The sequence below is a fragment of the Syngnathoides biaculeatus genome, chromosome 5 (genome assembly GCF_019802595.1).
Source record: "Syngnathoides biaculeatus isolate LvHL_M chromosome 5, ASM1980259v1, whole genome shotgun sequence".
Taxonomy (NCBI): domain Eukaryota; kingdom Metazoa; phylum Chordata; class Actinopteri; order Syngnathiformes; family Syngnathidae; genus Syngnathoides; species Syngnathoides biaculeatus.
The window spans coordinates 29,131,365-29,151,062 of record NC_084644.1 but is presented as its reverse complement, the minus strand read 5'-3'; the positions used below and the strand labels follow the sequence as shown (position 1 = coordinate 29,151,062).

At 40.3% G+C, this 19,698-nt stretch overlaps 2 protein-coding genes across 5 annotated transcripts; one reads left to right on the top strand and one right to left on the bottom strand.

Moving 5' to 3' along the window:
- Positions 1-1,891: 1,891 nt before the first annotated feature.
- On the bottom strand, positions 1,892-5,730 carry med18 (mediator of RNA polymerase II transcription, subunit 18 homolog (yeast)). Of its 3 annotated transcripts, none has more exons than XM_061820220.1 (4): positions 5,613-5,730; positions 5,042-5,162; positions 4,881-4,973; positions 1,892-2,594 (listed from the first exon to the last, which is right to left on the bottom strand). In XM_061820220.1, exons 3-4 carry the CDS (start codon positions 4,951-4,953, stop codon positions 2,038-2,040), a joined length of 630 nt encoding a protein of 209 aa, XP_061676204.1. In that variant the 5' UTR covers positions 4,954-4,973; positions 5,042-5,162; positions 5,613-5,730; the 3' UTR covers positions 1,892-2,037. The 3 variants fall into 3 exon arrangements, with proteins under 3 accessions (XP_061676204.1, XP_061676203.1, XP_061676205.1); XM_061820219.1 differs by having other exon boundaries at positions 5,561-5,702; XM_061820221.1 differs by lacking the exon at positions 5,613-5,730 and adding an exon at positions 5,349-5,554.
- Positions 5,623-19,207, top strand: LOC133500929 (cytochrome P450 4B1). 2 transcript variants are annotated; one of them, XM_061820218.1, is made up of 12 exons: positions 5,623-5,811; positions 5,963-6,107; positions 7,727-7,771; positions 11,055-11,182; positions 11,895-12,019; positions 12,092-12,246; positions 13,355-13,461; positions 15,100-15,290; positions 15,355-15,488; positions 15,893-15,957; positions 16,964-17,046; positions 18,852-19,207. In XM_061820218.1, the coding sequence occupies exons 1-12, from the start codon at positions 5,623-5,625 to the stop codon at positions 19,021-19,023; spliced, it is 1,539 nt and encodes a 512-aa protein (XP_061676202.1). In that variant the 3' UTR covers positions 19,024-19,207. The 2 variants fall into 2 exon arrangements, with proteins under 2 accessions (XP_061676202.1, XP_061676201.1); XM_061820217.1 differs by having other exon boundaries at positions 11,895-12,246.
- Positions 19,208-19,698: the final 491 nt, after the last annotated feature.

Genomic DNA, 19,698 nt, shown 5'->3' with positions numbered 1-19,698 from the left:
GCAGCTGTGGAGCTTTCATGTGTAATAGTTCCAGCTCAAGTTCCCATGAAAGAGGCACTAATGGGTTAACTAGAAATGAGCGGGAGAGGGGAGGGAAAATCAATGCTTTTGTTGAGGGGAAGAAAGAAAGCCTTTCACAGGTCTATGTATCATTAAGCAATTGAGGAAGCTAATTAGAGTGTGGTGGGAGAGAGATGTGCGGATCTCACAGCTAATTATTTCCATGGCAACCAAAACCTCCCGTAGATGATCGGTGGTGGTGAGTCAAGCAGAGCAATTAGGAGGCAAAACCACATCGAGGGGCAACAGTGACCCCTAGTGTAAGCACAGACATATTATAAACTGAATTTGATGAGCGTGACACACACGATGCCCCAACAGATCGCTTGTGCGGTTGCAGATCCTACATTTGGTGCCTGGGGCCATCACTTGGGACTGAAGTAACCTTTTAGTACCACCATTATGAAATCACAATGATATATAAAAAAAAACATCAGTACTATACCAAAGAAACGCAGTATAACAGCCCATAACTGTACCATGTACAGTACATCATATGGAGCAATTCTATAGTTCAATATTTGAGCTATCACAAAAAGAGGCAAAAGTAAATACAATTCATACTCACCTTAGATACTGTTTATAAAATGGATTGTGTGCAGATCACAGCAGACATTTTTTTTGCTAAATTTGCTCAGACCAACCAGAGAATGAAAAATGCTAAAGTCATCAAGAGGAGAGCTTTCTGCCATAGAGAGAAGGGATTTGACATCTGTTTATTTAAAGAAACAGTCTTATTGCTAAAATTTTAAGTTACATAGAGCGGTATGATGGTCTGAGCGCTCCCCCGTGCTGAAAAGTCTCCTTGTGATGAATGCGCATGAGTTACTGACAGGGGAACTCTGGGTACGTAGCAGATGCTTACTGGGAAACCTCCCAGTCTCATAGTTCCCCTTCTTCTATATAGAGGGAGCTAACATACGTTATTATTGAACCTTAAAACAAAAGTTGATAAAAAAAAAAAAAAAGGAATGCACAAATATGTACGTTTGCTGTGTTCATCTTTCTGACACGTCCATAGTGAACTTGAACACTCGGCGACAAGTTGTCAAATGGCACATGTCACATTTCAAATGGATGGGGATGTTTGAGCATAGCCGGAGGTTTACAAAATATACACGCATGCGTATTACTCACAAAGAGAGTTTTCAGCATCGGGAGTGCTCAAGACAGACCGTCACACCGGCAAAACCGATTCCAAGGGCACAGGGCTGATTAGACTGATGTGGCATCATGTATAGGCTGAAATCTGATTGCGGGTGTTGTGACCCTATGGTGTACTGAGAAATCTTCAGGGGTACTGTGAGAAATTATTCAATTTCACAATTTATCTAAAAAACGTTTGTACAAATGCATCTTTAATGTATGCCAGCAATACATAGTGACAATACATACATGTTCATTTCAAATGGCAGAAAGTACAATAAACTTGTGTAGCTATCCACCTGTTGCCATTCATAAACAATACAGTACATTGCTTCCTGCAAGTATGGTATATCAGGTTTGTGTTCCATCAAACAGACGCTCATAACACGCTAAGAGCATTTGTTAGTAAATTTGGGGAAGTGTGCGCTGTGGATGTTCTATTAATCAAAATGAGTGTGATGGCTCAATCGAGGTTAGGAAACTCGACCTTTGAGAGAACTAAAAACTGCCATCCATAAGCTGTTAGCAAGACCTCCGTTGTGACTGCCAGATTACATGTGTGCACAAGATGATGGAATGTTTTTTGTGAGCAAAGCCACTTGAGTAAAATTGCAGCCAAACATCCATCATTTGAAGTAAGTGGATGAAAGCTTCCTAAATAGCAAAAAGACAAGAAATGTTTAGGTCAGAGCTGAGCTTTATTTTATTTCACGTAACATGGCGATACTGTGTAAAAATAAACAAGAGATGTAACATGTCCCTGAGTACTGGAGGGGTCCTTCAATGTCTCTGTTTGGGTCAATATTCACATCCATGGAAGAAGGGGCTCCTTCAATGTCTCTGTTTGCTGGGGTCAATCTTCTCCAGGTGAACCAGAGGTTTGAGCTGCTCAGCAAAACTGCGCATGTCCTCAGACACGGTGTCCTGACCGGCAGGCGCCAATACGCTCAGCTCCACCAAGTAAGACAGCGACAGACGCTCTGTGTTGTCCGTGTTGCCCGGGACCAAGATTCGCGACAGCTTGCTGACCACCACTTTCATGGCGCCTTTGCGGAAAATGTGCCCGTTGGCCACAAACTCGTGGTCCATGCGAAAGCCCATCTCGTTGAGGAACTCGGGTAAGCTGTGCGAGGCGGCCACGTCCACGCAGTTGCGCACCAGGGCGTGGCGGCTCTTGTCCCCGACTTCCGGCTGGCCCAGGTAGCGCAAGTGCCACGGAGCTGTGGGTTGCGAGAGCGAGCGGCGGGCACGCAGGATGAAGGGGTTACCTTGTTGGCCTTTCAGCAGGTATACCAGCTCGTGGTCTGTAAAGGTGGCGGGTTCCATGTTGTCACACAGGCCTCGCAGGCGATGCAAGAGGCTTTCCAGAGCCTGGTCCAACACACTTCCTATAGTAACCGATATAGACATTGTGATCCAATGAGTAAGGACTCAAAGCTAAAAGTTGTCTTGTTTTATTATAAATCTACAAAAAAAAAATGAATGACAATTGCTCCAAAAAATGGGGCTATGGGGTTTTTGGGTGACATAGGATGAATCCAAAATCCACTAAAACCTCTACAGGTGAAATTAATTTGACCTTTAAACTTTTGAATGCACATCCCAAGAGCTCAATCATTCACTAGTTGTTGCACAACTACCTGTCCTCAAACAAGGGACTGAAATACTAAACTGACCAAACCAAAAACTAATATTTCATGGTCTATCAGGACGACATGCATTCCACAGGAGGTCCTCTGTTTACAATGGTCACCAACCTATGACATTTCTCCATAGTTTGCCTCCATTCCAGTGTCCAGGCCAATCACAGTTGTAGAGGCAAGAGATTGTACACTGTTCTTCGATTAATTTTTCTAACAGTCTAGAAGTTTTGTATTTAGTATTTTTTATACATCATTTTTGTACCAATATTCAGAGATAACTGCTTCAAGCTTGATGCTAACATTTGTAAGCTCGTCTATAGTGTTTGTCATTCATTGTATTAGCATTGAGATGGCGATTTTTGTGAACAAGAACAAAAAGAAACTACATATGTAATGTATTTGAATATTTAATGGTTGTAAATATTTATGTATCCTGTTTTATAGTGAACTTCAACTGGAATGTTAAACTAACTCATTTAGTTCCGGCTGTTTTCAGGGAAAAACTTTTTTTTTTTTAAAGGGGAAGCTCGATCCTACCCATTTCTGTGCTTAAGATATGCGCCATGAAATATAGATACGTTTTACACGTTACAACAATTTGACTGTCCTGATCGGATCGTCCGATAATTGGCATTTTTTGGTGATCGACTTTATCATAATTCTCCAATTCAATCCATGTCATTGATCGGCTCCGAGAAATACATTTACTCCACGTCGCCATCGTGTGCAGTATAGCTCAATCCAAAAGCTAATTTTTATATAGCAGTATATATAATTTTTCATGTCTTTAGACATAGTACTGTAAATATTTAACAGCCAATAAATTATTTTAAAAAATAATAAAATCTAAAAAAAAAAGGCGCAATAGGAGAGAGAAGATATGTAATGCATGGTTTTTGTCACTGATTGTATGTCACACTGGTGATTGTAAGTTCTCTTTTATTAATAGATTTTAATGGAAAAAAGTCTAGCTTGCTTTTATTTTTCTGTCCTTTTTCACTCACTCAAAAGTATGATCCCTCATGGACGTGTTTTTCCATACAGTTTCCAGTTTCTTTATGCAAACTAATTTTAGTTTTACATTTTGTACAAACATTTCACATCTGAATCTTTACATTTTTATACAAATATCTAAAGTTTGTATATTATTGCAATATCTCACAAGACTGCTTGACGAGTTTTTTCTTGGTACTGCTTTGTATTGTATTTTACTTTGAAATAATTTTTTAAGATGTTTGAATAAAACGCTTGTCGATGGTCTCTTGCTTTATATATTTTCTGTTATCAGCAATTTTTGAAATGTACATTCATTGACAATTAAAATGTTTTGTTTTTGTCATGTTAAGCACTGCCTTCTCTGTTAAAATGTGTGTTTTTGTATTTAAAGTGAAGAGCAATTTGTGAGCGCCCAGTGAAAAGCACTACATAAATAAAATAAACTTGCGTTATACTGGATTAAAACACTCCAATACGAGTTTCAGTTTGTCCACAGTGCTTCATTTGATTTGCTTAACACATGGTGATTTCAGAAACACAGTGAAAAAGTCCAGTCAATTTCAAAACTGCTCATCCTCACAAGGGTTATGGGAGTGCATATCCCTGCTAACATTGGGGCCAAGGCAGACTACACCCTGAACTGGTAGCCAGTCAGTCAGTCGCAGGGCGCACAGACACCGACAATGAGAGTGAATTGTCTGGCTTGTTTACCATTACACCACCAGTGACTCCACAGTGAATGAGACAATGTAGCAATGGTAAATTGTATATTTGCTGGATATTGGTTTTCCCACACATATCTAAAGTATTTTAAGGTATACGTGTATTTGGTTATTGGCCAAAGGAAATGGTTAGCGCTAATTGACAGGTCAAAGTCGATGTTTCCTAAAATTACGAGACTATTTTGTTTACTTCATCGAATAAGGAAGATGGCAAACGGATCCTTGGTATTTCAGCTCACTAATTATTGCGTTTGGATACATTATGTTTCCATTTGTTTTGTTTTGTTTTGAATCAACCGTTGGTGAAAGTCACCTTGTAACAAATACTCCATCATGTTGATGGTGCCGCCGGTCACGGGCATCACGGTGACAGGGGGAGCCTCCATTGCGCTTCAGGAACTGTAAACTATTGAACAGAACAACGTTCACATTTAAATCATCAGTCAAAGTTACCAGAAAATAACGAAGACCAACCTTAGATCCCCCCCGAACTCCAGTTTACAGAACGTCACTACAAAACACTGCCGGTGTCACCCGACGAGGCTCGGCTGAGGCTCCGCAGGAAACGTCGAGGATCCGGAAGGCCTTACGGCGTCTGCTCATTCAACACACATGTAGCATTGTTAGCTACCGAGCTATTTGAATGTTTGAATATCATACGCTGATGAAAGTAAAGAACAAGATTGACACTGAAATCACAGAAGAGCCAGTAAAGAAATTACGATGGGGTGCACGCTTCGGCCACTTCTTATTCTACTCAACGTTAAAGTTTGTTGTTAACCTTTCGACGCTCTTCTGCCATCTGTAGGCTGAAGCGAAGAAAGGGGTGAATTGGGCGTCATGAATGACACTTATGTCACAGACAAGGATCAAGATTCATGTGATTTCAAGATAAACCAACAATGGATTCTACAAGTTAATTATCGATTGGTGCTCGAAGCCCGCCCACGGCGGGTGTGAACGACTTTGAGTCAAGTGTCTTCACCAGCTAACCTTGTCGCGCGGAGGTGGGCTCCGCTCTCCCCCCTTCTCCCGTTTTCGTTACCCTTCTAAACATGTTGCTAAGCGGGGCGCTGCGGAGTCTCCCGTCGTACTGGTTCGTGCAGCACTCGCTGGTGTTGCTGTGCCTCGTCGCAGTCGTCTTCAAACTAGTCGTCCTGTTCCTGAAGAGGAAAGATGTTGTTAAGAACGTTGAAGCGTTCCCGGGACCACCGGGACATTGGTTCTTTGGGCATGTCGTACAGGTAAGAAACGGAAGATAATTGCGTAACATTGTATCTGCAATGCTTGATTAAATTGGTCGGGAAAAAAAATGCCGTGTGCTTTTGTTTGCTAACTTTAGCACCCTGCAGAACACTTGTTGTGGGTCAAGCTTGTTCTCTTGTGCTCTCTCAGTTTAAACAAGATGGGACGGACTTGGACCTGATGGTGAAATGGGGGAAGCAGTACCCCTACGCGTTCCCTTTGTGGTTTGGTCCCTGTGTTTGTTTCATGAACCTCCACCATCCGGATTATGTGAAAAGCGTACTGACGTCCACAGGTGTGCTGCATTTTCATTTTTTTCCCAGACAGCTGTATGGTGGCCTGAAAGTGCCAAACAATATAACAAATTGTGCAACGTTTCTCTGTTTTTCGAAAACAAAACCTACAAAAAGCAGAGATTTATTTTTAGAAAACAAATTTACATTCTGAAAAAAAGACAGACCAAAGGCCAGAACAATTTCACAATAAAAAAAAACAAGTTACCAAAAAGTAGAAACACTTGTAGATTTCACAAAACAAATTCAAATTCAAAACACTTGTACGGTTCAGGGCAGCACAGTGGGTCAGCTGGAAAGCGTTGGCCTCACAGTTCTGAGGACCCGGGTTCAATCCCATCCCTCCCTGTGTGGAGTGTGCATGTTGTCCCCGTGCTTGCGTGGGTTTTCTCCGGGCACTCCGGTTTCCTCCCACAATCCAAAAACATGCAACATTAATTGGACGCTCTAAATTGCCCCTCGGTGTGATTGTGAGTGTTGCTATTTGTCTCTCTGTGCCCTGCGATTGGCTGGCAACCACTTCAGGGTGCCCCCCGCCTCCTGCCCGTTAACAGCTGGGATGGGTTCCAGCACTCAATGCGGCCCTTGTGAGGATAAGTGGCTAAGAAGACGAATGGATGGATGTACATTTCAGAAAACAGATGTACAAAAAGATGAAACACTGACATTTGAGAAAACCTAACAAAACCACAAACACTTTTGCAAAAGATGAAAACATTGGAATTGAGACAAACCGGAAAAGGGATTGTTATTACCGACACCCCTGCACCCTTATCACATTTAGCACTTGATTATATGCCGCATATACAATATATTGTACTTGGCCACATTTGAGCATTCATCTGAGATGACACGCTGTGGCGACCCATAACGGGACAAGACAAAAGAAGAAGTAGTAGTTAAGGAAGAAGCACGTTGTTAAAGAGGATGTTGTTGAGAATTCAATTGAAAGTGTGGCTATTTGAAAGTAATTTGCCTGCTCCATTCTTTTGAAAGTATATTCTGCTCACAAACTGCTTTTTTCATGCACAGGCATATTACATATTATCCATTTAGTTTAGTATTAATGTAAAACAAAATTTTATGCATTGCATAGTATTTATATGGGTTGAGCTTAGACAAGGTGACGTCACGCCTCGCAAACCCAGAAATGTGGAGTATTCTCCCCTTGAGGAATGTAAATTCATTCAAATTCAAGGACAAAAGGATTGAAAGTAGAATGTTCAATTATATTTATCACTATGAAGGTAGTTTTCAAATTCAAGTTTCTTGTGTTTGCTCCCATCTAGCGCAGTTATCACGGAGTTGAAGTACTGTATGTTACCATTACCATGTCTGGTGAAAATGATTGAACTGAATTTCGTTTTGCCATGTTATTAGATAAATATTTATTCAGAGCCGATTCAGATAATTTATATATGGCACAATTTCATGTTATATTGAGGCTTCGAAAAGTATTACTGATGGTTGTTATATTTGCAACCTGATAGTGGTTGGATTAAGATGTGGGTTAAGTAAGGATCTGAAGGCCCGTGTACCAAATGCACAGCCCACTACTCTATATAGATAAGTGTTACTGACTCTCATGTCACATCCTTTTGTGTACCAATTTACCTTACAGAACCGAAAGATGATTTTGCATATGACTTCATAAAGGCTTGGATTGGTAAGACATTTTTTCTCCTCCTTCCAGAGGTGCCAAAAGTACCTATATTCTGTACTTAAGTAGTAGGAAAGATATATGTGTAATAAAAAAAAGAAATTCTGGTCAACAAACTCATTTAGCTCCTTTACTTAAAGGTCCACTGACACGTAAAACATCATTTTTAGTATGTTTTTGATTTTAAAAAAAGTCAGCCGGAATGGACCCATCCATTTTTTCATCAAACGTCACAATGTTGTTTATACATTTTTGTATCTAATGTCATGAAAATCCTCTTGAGGGATTTGTGTTGGAGAAAGACCAGCAATTGACATTTTTTGCAGACACACTGGCGGGTTCGCGTGTTTATACATGTTTTACCGGTGTGATGGCTTGAGCGCTCCCGGTGCTGAAAAAGTCTCCTTGTGATTAATGCACATGTGCGTATATGAATGCGCATGCACGTATATTTTGTCAACTTCCGGCAACTCTGTAACATCCGCATCCATGCTTCAACGTGTGTCATTCGACAACTTGTCGCCGAGTGTTCATGTTCGCTATGGACATCTCAGAAAGACGAACACAGCGAAGGTACATAAATGTGTATATCTTTTTAATCAACTTTTGTTTTAAGCTTAGGTTACGTTAGGTTAGGGTTAGGATGTAACGTATGTTAGTTCCCTCTATTTAAAAGGGGAACTATGAGATTGGGTGATTTCCCAGTAAGCATTTGCTACGTACAGAGAGTTCCCCTGTTAGTAACGCATGCACATTAATCACAAGAAGACTTTTCATGCACGTTGGAGCACTCAGACACTCACAATGGCAGGAAAGTAGCTGTTTTTTTCTGCGTGTTAGCCAAAATTCCGGCTTTGGTGCATTGCTACTTGTCAATGAAATAGATTTGCTGTAGTCAGCCACTGGCAGAATATAGGAAATACAGGAAAACAATAGACTACATAAAGGCTAGCTGGGATAGGCCCCAGCTCTCCCGTGACCCTGAGAATAAACGGCTTGGATAATGGCTGGATAGAGGGACCAGAAACAAGTTACTAAATCATCGCTGCTACATTATTTGAGAAAATGATCCTATAATTTAAAAGTAAATTCGTACAATGCACATTTATCATAGATCTATTTGTTCCACATGAGAGGAGATTTGCGTAATTGCAGCAGCAATTGTGAGTACAGGAAATAGAAAAAAAGCAGCCAAGAGAAGACATGGCTGCAAATATTGAACCCATAATTTATTAACAATTACACTTATAGAATGGTGATATGTTGTGAAATTGAACAGTATGCAAATTTTTTAAACAATATTACATAACATACTGCAATAACTGCTCCGCAGTAATGTTCTTGACGTAATTTTCAAAATGTGGAAATTCCGACAACTATTTCTGAAAGTGAATTTTTATAGGTTGGCAAGTGTGTAGTGATTGGAATAAATGCAATTTAACTAATAATTGACCCCTCCGTGGATGTTGCGCAACCCGCGTCACTGACCAATCAGAGGCCAGAGATTTGCATAATCTCGGACTCAAATCTCAGACAACGCTGGCTGGATGGTCCAGTATAGCTTCCGTTGGCGTTTTATCGCGTATTTGGGTTCTTTAACAATAGATATGGTCAAGAGGTGTAGTCACGGACTTTATAATAGTGACGACAGGTATCCTGAAAGGCTAGTTGGTGGAGTTCAATTCGTACCCTTTCCAAAACCGAAGACCCAGTACGAAAAATGTCTTTGATGGATCAAACTTTGTGGAAGACCGCATGATCAACTGAATCCATCAACCGGAACAGATATGTTTGCACGAAGGTAAACCCGAAATTTGATTTTCAATACATGTCTCATATAAATGAATTAGCAATTCTTCGCTTGCATAACATAGCTAAGTGTGAATGATTGACACACTTGATCTGTGTTGAGCGATATTTTGCGATGATCTGACTGCACAAACGTGTCTCTGTTCGGCGCTCCCGAGCGAAGCTAAACCGGACTTTGTTTGTTAGCACGAAGGTATGCCCTATATTTGATTTTCAATATTTTCAAATATTTGCAATGATCTGACTGCACAAACGTGTCCCATTGTTCGCAGCTAATTAGCTAAACTAAACCGGACTAGCAGTCCTAAAAGCCTTCGACGTGCACCGAGACACCAAGACTGAAGGAAGGATGTTTGAGGACACTAAAGTAGTGATTGTCATACTCGGTCGGGACTTGCGTAGGTTCAGCACCTATTCAAGAATAATTATTGAGGGGAGCGCGTGACGTTACACAAAGAAAACGAGAGAAAGAACTCGCAAATCAAGCTTCGCCTTCTTTTCCTTCATACGGTGGTTCACAAACGGCTATACAGATACATATACAGATTCTGCACACAAGTGTGATATGTAACACGAAAATAGGAAACTGTCAATGACGAATTCGTCTTTGGGTTATAATATATCATATTATGTGGCTTCTCTGTCTTCCTCTGACTCCGGAAAGATCTCGCGCTAATATCAATGGTTTCTCCATTGATATGCATGTAAATACCATTGAAATACCCCTCGCTGAAATACTTGAACCCTGCTGTCTGCTTTTCAACGATATTTCACTGTTAGCTAAGAATGCGAGTGAGAAATCAGCCAGTAAATCGGACAGTTTCGCTCTATTCCTTTCTTGCTGCGCCGATATTTTTCCTAATTGTTTGTCTGACGTCAGCGCATGTGGCGTGACTTCAGGAGGCGTGGTTAAGTGCCTGTACGGAGGGGTCAATTGGCATAGTGGTATAGTTACTAATTGTCGGGAATGATAATTCATTCAAATTTGAAATGTTTTTTTTTTTAACTTGTTTTTACAACTAAAGTCTTCTTTGTGGTGTGTCATATTTATTTTACACTATTACACTACTTTACATTTGACATTTGAAATTTTTATCTAAGATATTGAAATTATTTTAAACACTAGAATGCCAATGTTTATTATTCTTTAGAGATAAATGTTAATTGTTCTTAAATGGGAGGTGCTTGAATTATGTCCTAATATTGTATCGGTGACATAAAAAACAGCAATACTATCATTTTTCGTGACACTTTTTGGGAAATAAAATGAGGTCATGAAAAATTTTGACAATGTAAACAGCAGAAAGTACAAATACCCGTTTTGGAATGTAATGAGTAAAAATGAAGTTGTTGAGAAAATACACTCAATTACAGTACAGATCCCTGAAAGATCTACTTAAGTACAGTAACAAGGTATTTGCAATTGATTACTTCCCGTTACTGCCTGCTGCCCATTGTTACCCACATATTCTTTCCTCAGGGGACGGCTTGCTGGTATCTCATGGTCAGAAATGGTTCCGCCACAGAAGGCTCTTGACACCGGGTTTTCATTATGACGTGCTCAAATCATACACAAAATTGATGTCAGAGTCAGCTAAAACAATGTTGGTATGTACTCATTGTTTACAGTTGTTGTTTACTTTGTAGACCAAAAACACAACACTTCCTCGCGTAAATAAAACCTTCGCTGAGAAAGTTACTGATAAAATATCCATAAAAATATGGTTTGTTGGTTTTAAATTGTGGCAAAGATCTAAAATAAAATAAAAGGTAAAACAAAAAACCACTGGTAAATGCAAATAATGTAAGGTGATCAACCTTTCTAAATTTTTAACACTAATTTATGATGAGCACCTGTATAAATATATATAATATAAATATCAAACCTTTGTGTTGTCAGCATTGTGTATATATCGCTACAATGAGAACTCATGTATAAGTACAAGCCTAATTGATTAACAGAATTTGTATAGTGAATGAGAAATTTGGTGCTTGAGGGAGAGATTAATAGTAATAGTGGGTAGGAGTACCTTGGCGCCATCATATAGCATTCGGTGCCAATGAACTATGTTGAAGTGGAGGAAGGAGCTTCTATTAGACGGGCAAAACCCTGTATATTAGAAAATTTGTGCTTAGGTGCTATCTTACGGTCTTAGTAGGCAATTATAAACTTTCGTAGAGGGGAAGTATTAGTTACTTTTTTTTGGTTTGTTTCGGTCATGTTGATTATGCAATAATGTAATGTAATTGCAGTTGAATGACTAGTCAAGACAAGCACAGCATGTTGAACGATGCCAAGTTTGTCTTGTTGATTCGGTAGGACAAATTGGAGTGTTATTCAAGCACTGGCGAGTCCTTCGAGCTGTTCAAACACGTCAGCCTCATGACGCTGGACACCATCATGAAGTGTGCGTTCAGCTACAACAGCAACTGCCAGACTGAGAGGTCAGCCTGCGCGGTCTGCTGTACATCATCCGTGCAGCAGAGCAATGTTAACGCTTTATTTTCTGGTTTCAGCGGAACAAACGAGTATATCAAATCTGTGTACGAGTTGACCAATTTGATCAACCTTCGCTTCCGGATCTTTCCTTACCACAACGACCTCATATTCTACTTGAGTCCACACGGCTTTAGGCACAGGAGAGCCTGCAAGGTGGCTCACGGGCATACAGGTAAAAGCCTTATTTCCTATATTAAAATGGTTCCTAAATACAGTGGTACCGCTACTTACAAAATTAATCCATTCTGGAAGTAGTCTCGTAACTTGAATTTTTCATAAGTAGAAATGGATTTTACAAGTAAATAGCATTGAACTTATAAATGGATTTACTGCCATTACCCCAAGATAAGGCAGCCTTCTTGAAGAAAAACAAGCGCAGGAGTCCTGCTAATTATTAAAATACCACCAAAGACATGAAAACACTGTGCTTCAAAAGAGGTTGGGAACTGCTGCCATGTTAAAGTGGAAATCCACTGGTTTGCATTAACAATGTATCCAATAGGTCATGGAATATGTACTCTATTTTGACAATGTGATGTTAAATCATCTCTCATTTAAGTGTTTTGAGAAGATTTTTATCGACAATTACGAATTTTCAGGGCCGGCTTGGGAGTGTCTGTCCCCCGCATAACACACTCTCCTTTTTCCTACGCATTGTGGAGGAAGAGCCGACATCAAAGGATCAAAAAGCGACGTCACTATGAATGCTTGGCCGCCACAAGCCAGTTATCCCTGTGGTAACTTTTCTGACACCTCAAACTTGAAAACCCACACATGCATGTCCTCCGTCCCGCGCGGGCTTGGGACCGGGCTGCCTGTGGAGTGCTCACGACTGTGTATGGAAGTATTCCTCCGCCTTCCCGATCAACCGAGCAACTGAGCCGCTCACGGCTGTGTATGGAAGTATTCCTCTGTCTTCCCTATCAACCGATACTGCTATTTCTTAATCAGATGAGGATAAATCCGAGAAATCAGTGCTGGGGATAAATGATGTCCCATGTAATCGAGCCTTTGTTGTAGCACGTAACACGTCCCATCTGCGCACGTATGTCATGTGATTCGCGAAAATGGCAGCGCCCCTGAAAATTTTTAATTGTCGATAATCTTCTCAAAACACTATTAAATGAGAAAGGATTTAACATCAGATTGTCAAGATAGAGTACATATCACATGACCTATTGGATACAGTGTTAATGCAAACCAGTGGATTTCCCCTTTAAGACCTGAAAAAGACAAGACACTGTTTGTCACATCACATCGTCTGTCTTTGTATTTTGAAGAGGAAGTGATAAGAAAAAGAAAAGAAACACTGAAGCAAGAGAAGGAGTCGGAACATATCCCGACCAAAAGGATCATGGACTTTCTGGACATTCTCCTCTTGGCAAGAGTAAGTTCAGAGATCTGCACATGGATCTGTATGACCCTGATATTGTGGAAAAACTCAATAATAACCAATGAAACTTTTACAATGGTGGTGTGTGGCCGAGGGTGTTCTTACCTATCTCGTGGCCATTTAGAAGGAATCGTTGCTTTTCAATAAACTAGCAACAAACTAATTAACACAGCGGGGTAAAAAGTTATTTGAGCACTTGGCATAACAAGGAATCTTTAGTTATCGCGCTTTTCTCTTGCTGCATCACCAGCCTTTTTAACGTGGCTCACACAATGAATTACTTGATGTAAAAATGATAACCAGAATAATTAACCAGAAATCACTTGACCAGACCTGGTTAACAGTTTAGTGGCCCTCCTGTGTAAACTGCAATAATGAGCACAACTTCATGTTCAAGAGTGACATCTTTGTGGCTGTTGCGAACTTGTGTTAAAATACGAGGGATGTCCCGATCCAACTTTTTTCACTTGTGCTCCCATACCGATAGTGCAATCGGCAATAGGTCAATACTGAGCGGTATCTGATCCAATATTGGGAATAATAATACATAATTCACTTATTTTGTAGTATGGAATATTACAAAAGGCTTGATAAAGTGACATTACTCAAACAGAGAACAATAATCAGCAGCACTAGCTATGAGAAACACCGGCCCATTTATTATTCAGCATTGGGGTACATTAACTATAAGAATAAAAATGTATTACAATTCAATTTAAAAAAAAAAGAGAAAATCCAGAAACATAACTCAAATAAAACAAAATATTTATTTACATTGCAACGTAAGCATTGTTTAACTTATACATAGCAACATTCATTCTTAGGCCTCTTTATACTCCCATGTTCACCTGGGCAACAGCACCCTCGTTGGATCACGTGAGCGACGCATTGGCTTGTGACTGCGCGCTAACATCGAAGAGATCATGTCTTGTGATTAATCCGTTTTAGTCACATGCTCTGACCTTTATCTAAATCACAAAACTAAGCGGTTCGCTTAATAAACTGATGTCACGTAAACGATTACAGTGAGACCTGATTTTTTTGGCCTTTTTTTTTTTTTTTAGGAAAAAAAGTACCTTAGATTCTGAACTATTTTTATTTTTTAAACAATCTTGGCATGGTGGTGCAAGGCTCAGAACTTTGTGCTTTTTATCGCACCACTAAACATTATTGGCTTTGTTACACATTGACCGGACATTTTGAGGTTTACAGCGGGTGATTGTTGTCCCAAGGCCTTATTTGGCATATTTTAAATATTGGCCTTCGAACCCTTAGAAATATTTAGACAAATAGATGTCTGATATTCTGCTGGGGTTAAGAAACAGCCCACTATTAACATCACGGCAAGTCGAACTATATGAAAACATGGATTTTCACCCAAAAGAGTGATTTTTGGTTGTTTTACTTACTTCAAAGCTAGAAATGACAAAGCCCCAAGCAAAAAGATTGTGCAAAACAAGGCAGCATCATGAATCCACGTTGGTATTATTATCAAACAAATGATAGTATATGACTGGATCACTCCAAATTACATATTTCTGGCAGTCTGTAAGGTTACTGCCCGCTATTTCAGGCAGACATTTATTTGTGGATGACACAACGAGCTAAGTGTTTTTCTTTGCAATCGACAAGGATGAGACTGGGCAGGGACTGTCGGATGAAGATATCCGAGCAGAGGTGGATACCTTCATGTTTGAGGGCCACGACACCACCGCCAGTGGCATCTCCTTCATCCTGCACACCCTCGCCTGCCACCCGGAACACCAGAAAATGTGCAGGGAGGAGATTGTCCAAGTCCTGGATGGCAAAGACACCATGGATTGGTAACATATTTCCACGTAGTATGCCTCTGTTAGTTAACTTATTAACGAGGACTGTGTTTGCTAGGGAGGATCTGGGAAAAATGCCATACACTACAATGTGCATCAAAGAATCTCTGCGCCTATTCCCGCCTGTGCCGGGAATGGCCAGAAAACTGACCAAACCGATCACTTTTTTTGATGGAAGGACTTTGCCAGAAGGTCAGTTTTTGTTTTTGTTTTTTATTGTTCAGTCCATTTGTACAAACAAGCATTCTACATAGAAGGAAAGGATTAATGTTTATGTGATATAAGATCTGCCTCATAAATCAAAATTTGGGAGTTCGAATCCAGACTCTGGCATGTTCTGCCAGGGCTTTGTTATTCACCCCACCCCCACCCCATGCACTCTGGCTTCCTACCGCATTGTGAAGATTCTAAATTCCCCATACAGTAGGTGTGAATGTGAGCGGAATGGTTGTTTTTCGATATGTGCCCTGGGACCCTAATGAGGATAAGCAGTACAGAAAATGGATGCATGTGATGAAAAGTCTTTCTCCCAACCTTTAAAAACTTTTACCACTAAGAAAAGAATATTCACTTTTTTTTTTTTTTTGTATTTTTAGGCTCTCTCATCGGGACTAGTGTGTATGCGCTCCACAGGAATGCAACTGTCTGGGAAAACCCAAATGTAAGTGAGGATTATTTTTATCTCCCAGGAGTGAAGACACAAACAACCACTTCTAAAACTTTTGCATTTCCTTCGGACACCTTTAAGAATGTTTTTTTTTTTTTTTAAATGAACCTCTAACCCAATAGTTGAGATGACATTTCATGGTTAAAAATAAGTAAGCAAATTGATAAATAAAAAGGACAAAAAAACCAGGAAGAAAAGTAACACAAAAGAAATATACATCTCAGGTTTGGGGGCTTATATATTTGTTGTTTTATGTCCATGTATCATGCATTTCTTTTCAACAAAAACACCAGCTATATTAAGATCTCTGGAGCACGCTTTTGTTGAAATACCTCAATGATCAAAAATAAAAACAATCAATAATTACGGTGCGCACACTTTTTTTTTCCTCTCGATGAAATTTTTAATTTGTGGCACAATCTCATGCAAGTAAGCCAGCCCACACCCCGCCCCATATAATGAGGGGCCAATGGAAAGTACAGATTTCATCATCATGAAGTTAGGGCTGCTGCACTTTGAGTGACTATACAGTGGAAAGCACACACAAGTAACCACAAAAGACCGTAAAAGCATGGATTGCATTTTCCCTTGTGGAGGTTGCAACTTCACAACTAAGCCCACAATTTGCACGGTAACAGAAGTGTCATCAGACGCAAATACAATGAGACTGCTATTCACACAGGTGAAGGCCCAACGCCCGCCAGAGGCCCAACTATTTGTACGTAAGCCACTATAACGTATATTTTCCATAGTAAACATATGGGTGAGGAATGACCCCTTTACATGGATGCTACAAAAAAATGAATACAGGCACTGGGTCTTCCTTTTAAATGCATGCAGTGATTTACATCTCACCCTTGCTCCCAGGTTTGAGCCAGACATTGTGAAGTGAGTATTATTCAAGAAATAAGTAAAACAATTGACGGATGTAATTGTTTTCATAACTAGGTTCTTCCAAACATAGACAAAAAGGTCTAATGATTCTCTCACGTCATCACAGGTGTTTGACCCACTTCGCTTCCTGCCAGAGAACACTTCCAAACGCTCACCACATGCGTTTGTGCCCTTCTCTGCTGGCCCGAGGTTTGTCTGCTTGATGCTGTGCAAATGTTGAAGGCGTGAGAGGCTGAGCTTTTGTTACACTCTGAGAGGATAACGTCACCCCCCCAACTATTATCTTTTTTTAGTATCTCTATACAAACCTACCTGTCATTTGGAACCCACGAAGCTCTCGTCCTTTGCACCTTCCCAATCTATTTTTCATGACGCACCAGGTCTTTTGGAAAAGTACAAAGAGTAAATCAATCCTTCCGAGTGTTTGAGCAATATCCAGCAATACAACGAGCCGGCATTTTAGCTAACACGAAGGAACAAAGAGCTACCTCCCCGCAGGTAAAACTGGTATAAAGACACGAGCGCACCTGAGTGGGCGTCTGCTGATAATGTCTTGCTTCTCCAAAACAAATCCCTTGAGAGTATTTTCATAGCGGGAGTTATCAAAAGCTATATACATCGAAATCATGTTGTGTGGTGAAAAACGGATGGGTCCGTTCCGGCTGCCTTTTTTTTTTTTAATTAAAAACTTATTAAAAATCATGCTTTTCCTGTCAGTGGCCCTTTAACATTCAACCATGTTTTTCGATCAGTCTTGCCACATATTTCACATAAATATAGCCTGTAGCACAAGGTATTTCAGTTATATGGTGTCTCAGTGTGTAACTTATGGTCTAATCTGTTAAAGGAGTACACACAGTAGATAAAGAACATGTGGAGGTGGATATAAAGAAGGAAAAAAAAATTAATCAATGCAATTATACTTCTGAGTGTTAACTACATAAGGTGAGTAAAAGGAAATACACCATGAAAATACTACAAGTAATACAATAATATAGTGACAGGACAACAGAGCTTGAGAAGCTTGGTTCTTTCTGGACAACCTGCGTCGCAACTCACTTGCAGGGCATAAGTTTCAGTTTGCTAATTTAGCGTTATTTGTGCTAACTTTCAAAGGTCTAGTGTCATCCCTACAAACTTTCTAAAATAGATATTGAAATGAAAAATACATATAACATTATTCACTTCAATGTCTACACGAAAAAACAAGTATGAGCGGAGAGTGCGTCAAAGTTGCGGAAGTCTCTTTCGACATCCAAGTGGTCGCCATATTGGCTGCATTTACAGTCAGTGACGTCACCCCGGACATTCGCAATTGAAAACACTCTGGCCCCTACTGCAGGACACGCCCCTTCAGACACGGAAGCTCTTTTCGAAGAAGAGAACATCTTACAATCGAGTGAAGTGTCCGGGGCAATATTACCCTATTGTTTCAAGCCATATTTAGATGATATGCGGATCACTTCCAACTAACAAGAGACTTCCCCGACAGTATAACAGTATGAAGTGTACTCAGCTGCGAGCGATCAGAACGCCACAGCCCGCGTGCAACGACCCGATCACAGCTTTGGCTGGGGTGGCACCGAGGTGGCTCATCGCGGCGCCAAGCTGGGTCGCTTTACGGCGTTGTCGTCGCTCACGGCTGAGTGCCCCATTGTCGGCCATTGGCAGTGTTGTTCATCGCAGACGGCGGCGGCTATGAACAATGCCGCGGACAGGTGTGATAAGCCACTTCGGCGCCAAAAATGAGCCACCATTTGCTCATATTTGTTTTTTCGTATAAACATTGAAGTGAATAATGTTATGTATTTTTCATTACAATATCTATTTTAGAATGTTTTTGGCATGACACTTGACCTTTCATGTTTTGTGAATTGACTTCCTTGGCTCAGTAAAGTTCGGGAAAATCACCAATGCAATTATTCTGTGCCAGAACTGTTTGATACAAGCTCCTGTACTGAATCTCATTCGGTCTTTGTTCCCCCCCTTTCTAGGAACTGCATAGGTCAGAACTTCGCCATGAACGAGCTAAAAGTGGCGGTAGCCTTGATCCTCAGGAGATACCAGCTTATTGAAGACCCCACCAGGAAACCCAAGATAGTTCCCCGACTGGTGCTTCGCTCGCTCAATGGCATCCACATAAAAATCAAAGCTCTTGACACTTAGGTTGTTAACTTCAGCAATATTTTAGTACATTTTAACACACTGATGACCATTACCATTGGCTAAAATGCACCCACGCCGTCCTCCTACATTCAGCTCCCTCTCGTTCCATTGCTTTTGTGTAACGTCTGCTCAGAAAACAGCTTCTTCGTGAAGTCATTTAAGTGAATAAAGCAAATAATCTTTCTGTAAGGCGCAATGCATGTGTTGGTGGTTTTGGCCAGTTAAAAATGGTGGCAGGTGTATGTCGATTCCCATGTTATTTTATTTGAGGTTCATGTTCAACACAAGTTACGCTTTGAGTAGTTTTTTTCATTGAGTACTTTCATACTCAACTAAATATTGATGACTATTACTGGAGTCATCCTATTGTAAAGTAACACTTTTCTTACCTGAATACATCTGACTACTATACTCACCTCTTAGTACATGTGCTATGGAAACTATTAGAACACTTAAGCAATATTTTTATATTATACATATACATATTTAAAAACCCATTTTATACTTGGATGGGATGGTGTCCAAGTGGTAAGCACATCTGACTGCATGGGTTTCCTCTCGGTACTCCTCGATTGAAGACTCTAAATTGCCTGTAGCCCTACCAACCCTCTTTTTATTCTGAGAACTTACATCATCCATCCATTTTCTGAGCTGCTTATCCTCATGAGGGTTGTG